General features: G+C 35.6%; 1 protein-coding gene across 13 annotated transcripts in view; it reads left to right on the forward strand.

Moving 5' to 3' along the window:
• Positions 1 to 12,734, forward strand: part of ARFGEF1 (ARF guanine nucleotide exchange factor 1) — a 149,038-nt gene that overhangs the window by 39,343 nt on the left and 96,961 nt on the right. For all 13 annotated transcript variants that reach the window (XR_011233154.1, XM_069465538.1, XM_069465540.1 and 10 more), the window contains 3 exons: positions 149 to 328; positions 6,693 to 6,969; positions 10,259 to 10,369. Coding sequence is in view for 11 of the 13 variants with exons in the window: in XM_069465538.1 (XP_069321639.1) it covers positions 149 to 328; positions 6,693 to 6,969; positions 10,259 to 10,369 (568 nt within the window). In the remaining 2 variants the exon portion in view is untranslated. The remainder of the gene's footprint in view (positions 1 to 148; positions 329 to 6,692; positions 6,970 to 10,258; positions 10,370 to 12,734) is intronic.

Below are 12,734 nucleotides of genomic sequence, written 5' to 3' on the forward strand. Positions count from 1 at the left end.
TATTCAAGGCAGGTAGAAGTTCTGTGTATATTACCTGAAAGGGGTAATTACTTCTGAAAGACTTAATTCTAATATAAAAATACTTACATATTTTTGTGTTGAAACTCTGGATTTAGAAAATCGCTTTAACTTTGTCTTTTTTTTAAAGGCTTTACTTACTGCAGTAACATCACAACACATAGAAATTCATGAAGGGACTGTACTGCAAGCTGTGAGAACATGTTACAATATCTATCTAGCAAGCAAAAATCTCATCAATCAGACAACAGCCAAAGCTACTCTTACTCAGATGCTAAATGTTATCTTTGCACGCATGGAAAACCAAGCAGTAAGTATTAAGAAAAGAGGGAGATCGTATAGAACACCGCAGGCATTAAACATAGAAAGGAGGCTGGGTACGGTGGCTCATACCTGTAATCCTAGCACTTTGGGAGGTTGAGGCAGGAGGATTGCTTGAGGCCAGGAGTTCTAGACTAGCCTGGGCAGTAGCTAGACCTTGTCTCTACAAAAAAAAAAAAAAAAAAAAAGTTAGCATGGTATGGTGGCGCATGCCTATAGTCTCAGCTACACGGAAGGCTGAGGCAGGAGGATCGCTTGAGCCCAGGAGTTCAAAGCTATAGTGAGCTATGATGTTGCCATTGCACCCCTGCCTGGGTGACAGAGCAAGACCCTTGTCTCAAAAAATATATATATATTGAAAAGAGTTTATAGTAATTATAGTGAAATCTATGTGCCTATAGAGAAGAATGTCTTTTATTTACAATTCTGCTTACTGGAGATTTGTGGTACTGCATTTTATTTTGTTTTGTTTTGAGATTTACTGACTTGTTTGACTTTGGACAAAATACGTTTTAGTTCACAAATGGAATATGAAAAATATTTATTGCTATCTTCCTCATGGAAGTGTTTATGAATTGACATTTTTACTGCATTCAAGCTTAGTAGAGTGTAATATAGGTATGAAACTACCTAATTTTATCTAATCTGATATAAAATTATTCAATAGGTCCTAAAAAAATAAACAAAGCACACTTCTATGTTGATGAAGTATTTTTCCCTGGTATGTTAAAGGGCCATGGCATTCCTTACAATACCTTAAACTGCTTCAAATTTATTGGTAAGAGATCAGTAACTAGAGAATCTTTTTTTAATAGTTGCCTAGGTCTTTATAATTAAAAATCAGCTTTCAGGCCGGGCGCGGTGGCTCACGCCTGTAATCCTAGCACTCTGGGAGGCCGAGGTGGGCGGATCGTTTGAGCTCAGAAGTTCAAGACCAGCCTGAGCAAGAGCGAGACCCCATCTCTACTAAAAATAGAAAGAAATTATATGGACAGCTAAAAATATATATAGAAAAAAAATTAGCCAGGCATGGTGGTGCATGCCTGTAGTCCCAGCTACTCGGGAGGCTGAGACAGGAGGATCGCTTGAGCTCAGGAGTTTGAGGTTGCTGTGAGCTAGGCTGACGCCACGGCACTCACTCTAGCCTGGGCAACAGAGTGAGACTCTGTCTCAAAAAAAAAAAAAGCTTTCAGATTTTTATTTGAATTGATTTCAAACTTAGAGAAAAGTTGCAAAAATTTTACAGAGTGATCCTCTTTACCCTTTACCCTGCTTCTCTTAATGTCAGCATCTTACTTAACCAGAGTACAATTATCAAAAGTAGAATTAACACTGGGATAATACTACTAACTAAACTATAGACATTACTAGAATTTCAGTAGTTTCCCCACTAAGTCCATTTTCTGTTTCAGGATTTGACCCAGGATCCTACATTGCATTTAGCATACATTTAGTTGTTATGTCTTAGTCTTCTCTAGTCTGTGACAGTTCCTTAGCCCTTACATATCTTTCATGATCTTGCTGCTTTTGAAGGATACTAATCAGTTACTTTGTTGAATGTCCCTCAGTGTGCTTTAAATGATGTTTTCCCCGTGATTGTAGTGAGATTGTACGGTTTTTGCTAGGATACCTCTGAAACAATGTTGCGTCCTTTTTGATGCAACATGTCAGGAATTCATGGTGTTGATGTGTCTTATTGCTGGTGATACTAACCTTGATGTTAACCAGGTGATACCTGTCAGGTTCCTCCACTGTGAAATTACTAGTTTTTCTTTTACAGTTAATATTTATTTTAGGGGAGTTTTTTTTTTTTTTTTTCAGCATATTATGGGGGTACAAATGTTTAGGTTACATATATTGCGTTTGCCCCACCCAAGTCAGAGCTACAAGCATGTCCATCCCCGAGATGGTGCACACCACACCCTTTAGGTGTGAATATACCCATCCCCTCATCCCCTGTTTAGGGGAGACATTTTAAGACTATGCAGTCTTCTATTTCTCTTCAAATCCCCCCTACTTCCTCAATTTCAGTATCTATCAGTGGATCTTGTTGACAACAGTTATTACTATGGCAATAGTTATTACTGTGATGTTTCCCTAATGTGATTTTATGTTTCTCTCTTTGTTCCTATATTTATTAACTGAAATTCTTCTCCTTTCTTTCTAATTTATTAATTTATTTAATTATTTATGTCAATCTGTGCTCATAAATATGTTTTTTATTCTGTGGTTATAATCTGAAGCTATCATTATTTTGTTGCCCAAACTATTCACTTTAGGCCTTGTGTCCTTTTGAGAAGCTCCCATCCTTTTTTGAGTAGTTCCATACTTTGTGGAATCTCAAGATGTTCCAGGCTCATTCTGAATTTTCCCTACTTCAGACCTGTAGTCAACCACTTCAGTAAGGAACCCTGGCTCCTTTGATTAGAGAATGGTGTTTAGAAACCAAAATCTGGGTGCCAAGTGTGTTCATTGTCACTGGCATGTTACTGCTTCTAGGTCATCCTAGCAGATAGAGTTAGGAAATATGTCTATATACTAATTCCCTCCCCCACTCTATCCCAACACCTGTGTGTGACCTTCCATCTGTATATATTAAAAACTGTGTGTTTATAACTGGCATTTCTGACTCCAGTGCAACACCATAGGGTTCATTTCAGACTTTTCCCTTTGTAACTTCTTTCTCCAAACAGAAATCTGGCTTTCATGTTTTTCAATATGTAATTGTTCAATCCTATTAACACGTTAGCTTTAGAATTGCTAACCCTTACCACTGTGAGAAGCAAGTTTACTAAGTAGGTTATAGCATTTATATTCACCCTCCCCTCCTCTCCCTTCCTCTCCTCTCCTCTTGACTGAAAGTCACTCTGTCACCCCAGGTAGAGTGCAGTGGTGTCATCATAGCTCACTGCAACTTCAAACTCCTGGGCTCAAGTGATCCTCCTGCCTCAGCCTCCCAAGTAGCTGGGACTACAGGCACGCATCCCTTGCCCGGCTACTTTTTTTCTGTTTTTGATACAGACAGAGTCTCGCTGTTGCTCAGGCTGTTCTCGAACTCCTGACTTCAAGTGATCCTCCCACCTCGGCCTCCCAGAGTGGTAGGATTTCAGGCGTGAGCCACTGTGCCCAGCCCAGTTCTTTTTCTCTTTAGCTTTTATATTATCCATTCAAAACATTACTTTTCAAAGTTACTTAGATTAGTTCCTTTCTTCCCCCTCACTCTTTAGTGGGGATAAGTTACTCCTTCATAATATAGTTAGGTTCATTTGTTACTGTTTTTCATTTTCAGTGTCTCTCACATTCTGGTTGGTTTTAATTACATTTGTCCCTTGGTATCTGTAGTAGATTGGTTCCAGGACCCTCCCTTGGATACCGAAATCCATGGATGCTCAAGTCCCTTATATAAAATGGTGTAGTATTTGTGTGTAATCTATGCACATCCTCCTGCATACTTTAAATCATCTATAGATTACTTATAATACCTCATACAATGTAAATGCTATATAAATAGTTGTTATATTGTATTGTTGAGGGAGTAAAGACAAGAAAAAAAGTCTGTACATGTTTGGTACAAACACAGTCATCCTTTTTTTCCTGCCAAATATTTTCAATCCACGATTCGTTGAATCCATGGATGCAGAACCCACGGATATGGAGGGCCACCTGTACTTATTTATTTTTTAGGTATGTAAAACATTGCTATGATTTAAGAGTCAGCTGTATATAGAAGGTATACCCAGATAAGTACCATTTCCTCCTAATTCCTACCACCTCAATTCCTCTTCCTCCCTTTTTTCCATCACTTGAATGTAAGACAGAAGCCACAATATCTACCTTATTATCAGAAGTGGTCAAACAGGTACGTGGTAGGAAGGGACTACACAAGGGAGTAAAAATCAAGAGATGGACATCATTGGTGGCCTTCTTAAAGGCTGGTTACTGTACACGTTATAGATATTTTTTTGCTCTGTTCAGTTAATAGTATATCCTAGAAACAGTATGTTCCATGTCAGTCCTTAGAGATCTTCTTCATTCTTTGTTATAAATGTATAATACTAGTGGAATTGGAATGTTCCTAACACAAAGAAATATTAAATGCCTGATGTGGTGGATACCCCAGTTACCTTGATTTCATTACCTCACATTTTATGCCTGTATTAAAACATCATATGTACCCTAGAAAGATATACAAATATTGTGTACCCATAATAATTAAAAATAAATATTAAAAATAAATAAATGTGCAGTACTCTAGGATATACCATAGTCTATTAAGTCCCTCTCCTGTGTATTGGCAGTAGATTATTTCTGATATTTTGCAGCCACAAACAGTGGTTTTGCTGCATTTTTGAGAAAGTGAATGAAAATAATTTTGTCACTTTTAATAGATATATAAGTTTTATTGGTTTGATTTATTCAGCATATTTTTATTGAATCCTTATATGTTCTGGCACTGTGGTAGGCCTCACACAGTGATGAGCAAAATTGACTTGACCTGTACCGTCAAAGATCTTACAAACTGTGGGGCACAATGAACTTCAAATAGATATCTACACAAACAAATATATAACTGAATTGTGAGAAAGGCTATGAATGTGTTTTGTGTGCAATGGATATAGAAAAGTGGGAGAAAGAGGAAAGAGAAAATAAAGGGAAAGGGGGACAGATGATTTAACTTCCACATTTACTGAAATCTTCTAAGATGGAAGTCTAATTCATTTATATTTACTACTGGTAATCTTCTCCCTCTTCCACAAAATAAAACTGTATAAAGCAATTCTTGTCAGACTTTATTATAAAAAGTTCAGTCCTAAAATTCAAAAGAAAAAAACACTAATTTCTTCCCTCTAGAACAATGGTTCTCAGCTACAGATGTTTTGCCCCTGAAGGCACATTTGAGATATTTTTTTGATTGTCATGACTAGGGTGGGGAGGCTGCTACTGGCTTATTACAGGTAGAGGGCAAGGATGCTGCTAACACCCTTTAGGGAGTAGGACAATCTCACCACAACAAAGAAATACCTGATCCAAAATGTCACTAAAGCTGATGTTGAGAAACTCTGTGCTAGAAAGTACAAAAGTGTGTAGGCAATGTTTAAAGGTTTATTTTCATAGAATAACGTTTTCTCTTTTTTCAAGGGTATTGCTAGCATATCTACAACTCTGGAATAAGTGGAAAAAGCTAGAATTTAACACTGTGCTTGTCTGTGATTCCAAAGCATTTATTTGCCCCACTAAACCATGGTACAGATTGGTTGAAGTTAGGCTAAGGATGGGATTTGATTGCAAGTGATAGATTCCTCACTGTAAATTTGGAAATTGAATGGGCTAAAGTTTTGATCTGAAAATTCTGTTCTGATTTTAACTGTGCATCTAGTCATGCCCATCAGTTTCCTTATCTGTAAAATAAAGAATTTAGACCATGTAGATTATAAGGCTCTTCCTTCCTTTTAGGCATTAAAATCTCTTACTTCATATTTATTTTATAAATTCATGTAATTAATTCTGGTATTTCCATATAACCTGGAATATTACTGGAGCATATGAAATGTTGATATTTGATACTGTGAACTATTTATCTTTGTGGAAATTAATTCTGCAAAAATCATTCATGTCAGGTCATGAGGACCAAAAGAGATATGTGAAAAGCAATAAAGTACTAAAAAATGAATCCTGTGATCCTGATTGTTACTGATTTTAGCATCTTGTAAGTCAGCCAGTTTTACAAAGAATATTATATGTTAATACATAATAATGACAGGTCTTCTAAAATAAAATGACATTTGTAGATATAATTTTTCATAATTATTAGATGACTGGGCAGAGTGAGATAAAACCTTATTGCAATTTTATTTATTAAATGTAAATTTTAATATTTTTAAAATTAAAAGGTGTTTGACAAGGTGACACAAGAACATGCTACAGAAGGGTAAACACTGAAAAGTTCTCTCCCGTTTTTGTTTCCCATTTGGTCATTTCCTAACCCCTACCCTCTACAGGTAACCGTTATTACTAGTTTCTTGTGTATCTTTATGTATTAGCAAAAGTGAATGAGTGTGTGTGTGTGTGTGTGTGTGTGGATTCACATAAACACCAAATATAATGAAAAGGGTATATAGTGAAAGTCTTTCATTTCTGTTCTTATGTGCCAATTTCCAGTCACCAAAGGCATAAACATCATTAAATATTTTTTAGTATATTTTATGTATTTTGTTTTCGATGGACCATAATTTCCAAGCATAGAGACAAGGTGGCACACTACATAAGGGATTTATAGTTGGATGTAACATTATTCTTCCAAATTTTAAACAACTTATTTTACTAATATTGGAAATTATTTTATTTCTTTCCAGTTGCAAGAAGCCAAACAAATGGAAAAAGAAAGGCATCGACAGCATCATCATCTGTTGCAGTCTCCAGTAAGCCATCATGAGCCTGAATCACCTCAACTTAGATATTTGCCACCTCAGACTGTTGATCATATATCCCAGGAACACGAAGGGGACCTTGACCCCCATACAAATGATGTAGATAAAAGTCTTCAGGATGACACAGAGCCTGAAAATGGATCTGATATTTCCAGTGCAGAAAATGAACAGACTGAAGCTGATCAGGCAACTGCAGCTGAAAGTAATCTTCTTGAGAAGGGGTGTGGGGTGGGTGTGTGTTAAGGAAAACATGTAGGAATGAGAGTTTTTGATGAAGAAATCTGGAAAAGATAGTATTATTTAATGGATATCAGATACATTTTGGTAATTGTGGACTTTTTTCATCCTCGGTGGTAAAGTTAATTTGACTTCAACCCACAGGACATCTATTAATGATCCATTTCATGCATTAACATCTCAGGAGCAATACGATTTATAGACTTCCTTTGGAGGATATACGTCTTTCTAAACAGGGTCATAAATATCCATTAGCATGTTGTATAGGAATGTCAGTTTCCTTCTTAAGATTAGTTTTATAGCAAACAGGTGACCTAGTAAGGTTTTCTGGAATATGACTGAAAATTTTAGGAAATCTTTATCAGTTTAGAAAATATTATGGTCAAAGAAGTACTGAAATTAAATGCAAAAACAAATCTTCTTGAGTAACCAACTGACATACAAAAAAATTTCATTTATTTTTATATCCTGATATGTATTAATCACTACAATTGAGGTGTTTGCTGATAGTATTTTTTCGAAGCAAATTTATAAGAAAAGGTTACAATTAACTTTGTTGGATCTTTGTTAAAATTTTTTTTTAAAAAAGATTACAAGATTACAAAAATTAAATTATATTTATTTTTTATAAATTTGAACAAATGTGATGGCTCACACCTGTAATCTCAGCTACTTGAGAGGCTGAGATGGGAGGCTCACTTGAGCCCAGGAGTTCCAGCCTGCAAGAAGCTATGATGGTGCCACAGCACTTCAGCCTGGGTGACAGAGCGAGACCCGGTCTCTAAAACAAAAAATGGGTTTCTCTGTAAATAAGATAATCACATGAAGTTATTTTTTCCCCCAAACGTTATTTTCAGCTTTAGTTGTTACAGGAAACTGCCAGGGAGTTCGGGTTGTTCCCTTTGCCCTGCTTTAGCTTGATATCATTTGAAAAATGGTAAAAACTATGTTGTCTATCCAGTGTGATTGTCAAGAATAGGATGGTTAGGGCTTAGTTAAAATTCATCTGAAGTCTGTGTTTTTGCTTCACTTTGAGGAAAAACTTCAGCGATCTATTCTCAGCTCTTAATTTTTTTTCTTAAGCACATCTCCTCCATAACTTAGTAGTAGCATAAACAGATGCTTTTTTATTTTTCCCCCCAACTTTCTGAGAAGTATACTTTTTTAAAATAGTACTTCACTATTTACTTTAAAAGGGATGACTTTGGTAAACCAAACATTCACAGTACTGAAGCTAATGGTGAATCTATATTGTTTATGTGATTTACATTTGTCTGGCCTGCCCTTTTTGCCAGAATTTCCCCTGCTTCTCACCATGAGCTTATAAAGGGGCTGATTCAAAGAGCTAATCTCTAATAAAGCTGGGACTTTATTTTTTCCTTTATTTGTTTATGCATTCAGCAAACATTGAGCATACTGAGTCTTAGGCACTATGTTAGCACTTGGGATTAAAAAGATGATGGATATATAGCCATTACTTTTGGTGTGTTCTTTAGCCTACCTGAAGGGTCAGGTGAGCATAAATGAGGTATAATATGTGATACGTGTCCTGAAAGTGGTATGCACAAGGTAATTCTGCTGAGTTAGGAAATACCTTCATAGAGAAAGTGATAATGTTTTAGTTGAATATTGATGGATAAAGGTAGGAATGGACTGGCTAAAAAAAATGAGAAATGTTGCAATAGAGGAAACAACATGGACTAAGACCCAAAGAGTAGGAGCATCTACTGTGTGTGAGGTACCACTGTAGAGCCTTATATATTACAGAATTACGAATAAGCCAGAGTTCCCTGTATTGGCATCATGATTATTTTGACTCTAAAGGTGTTTTTCTCCTAGCAGTTGATATAAATGAAAACTGCTTGAAAGCCATTGGTTCAGGGTGCATTTTCTGAAGCACATCTCTGTCACTTATTAGCTGTGTGACTTTGGACATAATAGTTAACTTCTCTTAAGCGTTTCTTATATATAATAAATATTGTCACTGTTAACTTTAATCTATTTTAGCTAATTTATGTGAGGATTGACTTTTAATTCACTGGGGATTTTCTACACCTTTAGACAGTAGCTCTATATATTTAGTTACATTGGAACTCTAATTTTCAGACTTTAGGTGATTTTAGCCAACTAGAACACAGCAATAAAATACTTTAAAATAGTGGGAAAATTATCTGTGAAGACATTTGTTATTATTCCACAGAAGAATCTAAATGCTCTTTGGATATTTTATAAAATAAGGTTACTAACTTAACATACTTATTTATCTGGTTTCCACTTGTGGCATTCAGTATTTTGTAGAATGCTACAGGCAGTAGATTAGGAACAGTGAAATGTTGGGGAAGACAGGCATCTAGAATCCACCATTGTAAGTGGTGGTTCTTTATAGTAGTGGGAGGGGACAGGGAGTGGAGACAGTAGCACTCCCAGCTACTATGCAGTTTGATGCCATTTGGTATAGGACAGTGGCTCCTGTGACAGGGTCTTAGATCCCAAGCATCCTAAAATGCTTATTGAGCAGGCTTGAAATATTTTCGTCATTTCAAAAAGCCCAATGGAAATACTGTATTTATCTGCAATAGACTATACAAGCTATCTGGAATATCAAGTTTCATCATTTTCTCTTATGCTATTCAGAAGTTCTGATCAGCAGTTATTTGGGGTTTTTTTAACATTAAATTGGGTAATGAATTCTTTTTTAACTTCTTTAATTTTATGTTGGAAATGTAGATTCTATTGGGGAAGAAATAGCAAGAAAGGGCCTGGATGGCCTTATGTCTGCTTCTTTAAGGACTTCACTGTATTAGAGTACAATGTTAATCTTGCTATTATAGATGAGCCTAAGTAATCAAAATAGGCTTTAATTACATTTAATATATTAATATTATTTGATAAGGGTTAGTGTAGTAGTGTGTGTACTAAATGTAAGTAAGTGTGTGTAGGACATGTTAGAAATGTTTCATTCAAAATACTTCTAAAAGTTTGGGTTCTTAAAGGACCAATCTAGAAAATTCAGTTAAATTGAGTATCATTTAATAGCTTGTCAAATAAATCATTGTTGAAATTGACTTGAATTTGGAAAATATTTTAAGTTTTGTTATAAATTTTAAAGACTTAACATGTATTTGCTTCTAATTTTACATATTTGATTTTTTTCTTTTATTCTTTGTTGCTTTGGAAAGTTTTTCATTATAAATGTTTAGGAAAATCTTCCAAAAATTAAAGTAATATTCTCTTGAATTTTCCTTCTTTTAAAGCATTATCTAAAAATGATATATTATATGATGGAGAAAACCATGATTGTGAGGAAAAGCCACAAGACATTGTACAGAGCATTGTAGAAGAAATGGTGAACATTGTTGTTGGAGGTAGTATACTTCACTCAAAATTATTTTATTCTGTCTTATGTGATTTCATCTGACTGGAGACTTTAATGTGTGGAACAAAAAGGGCAAAATTATAAGCTCTTTCTTAAATTAGTGATTGTGTGTACATGTGTGTTGTGTGTAGAAAAATATCTGAATATCTTCGATTATAGAAAAGTACTCCTTCTTTCCTCAAACTTCAGTTACAATCTTTTATAAAAACCCATTCTTCCCCACTCCACTAAAATAAGGTTGATTCCTTTTATTTTTTTTGTTTTTGCTGGGAGAGGGGCAGGGGTATATTTTCCATCATCCTCAGTGTGGTAAACTTTTTTAAAAAATGTTCAAATTGTTTTGATTTTGAGTATTTCATATCTTTGTGGGGAAAAAAACATTTCTTATAACTTTATTATCACAGACCAACTTATAGGTGATACAGGGTCAGTTCCTGTCTATTGGATTATACTGTAAAATTGTTTTAAAGTTTGTCAGGGGCCAGGTGTGGTGGTTCAACCCTGTAATCCAGCACTTTCTGAGGCCAAGGTGAGAGGATCACTTGAGTCCCGGAGTTTGAGACCATCTGGACAGCATAGTGAGACCTCATCTCTGTTAAAAAATGAAAAAATTAGCTGGGAGCAGTCCCAGCTACTCAGGAGGCTGAGTCAGGAGGATTGCTTGAGCCCAGGAGTTTGAGGTTACAGTGAGCTATGATCATGCCACTGCACTGCAGCCTGGGTGACACAGTGAAACTCTGTCTCCAAAAATGAATGAATGATTATTAGGAATTTTACATTTTTCATAAACATTATGGATAAGATTAGATTTGAGGCCAATCCACTGAAACTTATTTAATTCATGATATCTTCCACAGGGCTAAGCATAGTACCTTGCTACATGTACTTCTAGAAATTTAAATGTACAGTGTGGATCTCAAATAAGAATAGTACTGTGTTTCAGCTATACATAAATCCCATCATTTCTAAGAATATATTTCTTCCCTTAGAACAACTCTAGAAGCAGGCATTCATCTGATTGCCTTCTCATTTTTCCATTTTTTTATTCAACAAATACTATGGAATGTGTACAGTTGCAATGCTCTGTAGGGGGATACAAAAATTAATCCAAGGTAGAGCATGCTCTGGAGGAGAGAGGTTATGGAATGTATGTATATAATAGATTAATGCAATATTGAAAGTGATAAGTTTCATTAGAAATAAACACTTAAACTCCTATTAAAATTCAGGAAAAACAAATGAATATTTCTAGCTAAAATTATCCAGGAGGGCTTCATATAGGAGATGACATTTGCATTTAAACTCTATGAATTCATGCAGATATAGGGGAATGTTATGTCAGGTATTGGAAACTCTGTTAGCTAAAGTTGAGAGAAGAGCATAATTGGATAGATTTGAGAATTGTCATATGGTGGTTTGGCTGAAGTATAGGGTTTGTGATGTCATACAGTAGAAAATAAGATTAAAGAGATAGTTTGGAGCCAACCAGTGGAGGGTTATAAATTCCAGGTTTAGGTTTTTGGGCTTCCATTCTAGGGCAAAATGGATTACTGTTGAAGATTTTAGCATTGAGAAATGAAATGATCAGAACTATGTACCAAAATTCCAGATTCCCAGAAGAAAAGCTGGTGTTCAGTACAAACCACACTATTTATACAAACACTCTAGGCACAGTGTGCCACTTTTATTAGTTCTAGGAATAGTGGGAACCCTCCCAAAATACAAGTTCCCCCATGCCACCCAAGGGCCAGTTGTGGAAGTAGCCCTTTCTGAAGATAGGCAGTCTCAGGCCTGCTATGTTACCTCTTTTCTGCACAGGAGGTACTGTTGGTAGAATTGAATCATGTTGGAGAAGTTACTTGGGGGAAAAGACACTAATATTTACTTATGACATACTGAATTTGACCTTCAGGTTGGCCACCCATGTGGAAATGTTTATGAAATGTGTAAAGGAAAATAGAACTCTGGCCTAGAGATATCAAGGTAGGCACTATAGATAGGCATCATTCTGTTACAGTTAATAGTGAAGCCATAAGATTATCAAGTGGGAAAACGTAGAAAGTAGAGAAGACACCATGATCTTAAGGAGTATGAATTTAAAATAAAAAATACATAGAGAAGAAAGAAAGCATTACATGCCTGTGTATTCTTTAAAAATCTAATAATACAGTTAAGGGGTTGGCAAATAGTGGCCCATGGGCCAAATTTGATGTGTTGCCTGTTTTTGTAAGTAAAGTATTATTGTAACACAGCCATGCTCATTTGTTTTCATACAGTGCCTGTGGTAGCTGCTGTTGCACTGCAGTAAAAATTATATGACGTGTAAAGCCTAAAATGTTTACAATCTGGTCCTT

The sequence above is a fragment of the Eulemur rufifrons genome, chromosome 3 (genome assembly GCF_041146395.1).
Source record: "Eulemur rufifrons isolate Redbay chromosome 3, OSU_ERuf_1, whole genome shotgun sequence".
Classification (NCBI taxonomy): Eukaryota; Metazoa; Chordata; class Mammalia; order Primates; family Lemuridae; genus Eulemur; species Eulemur rufifrons.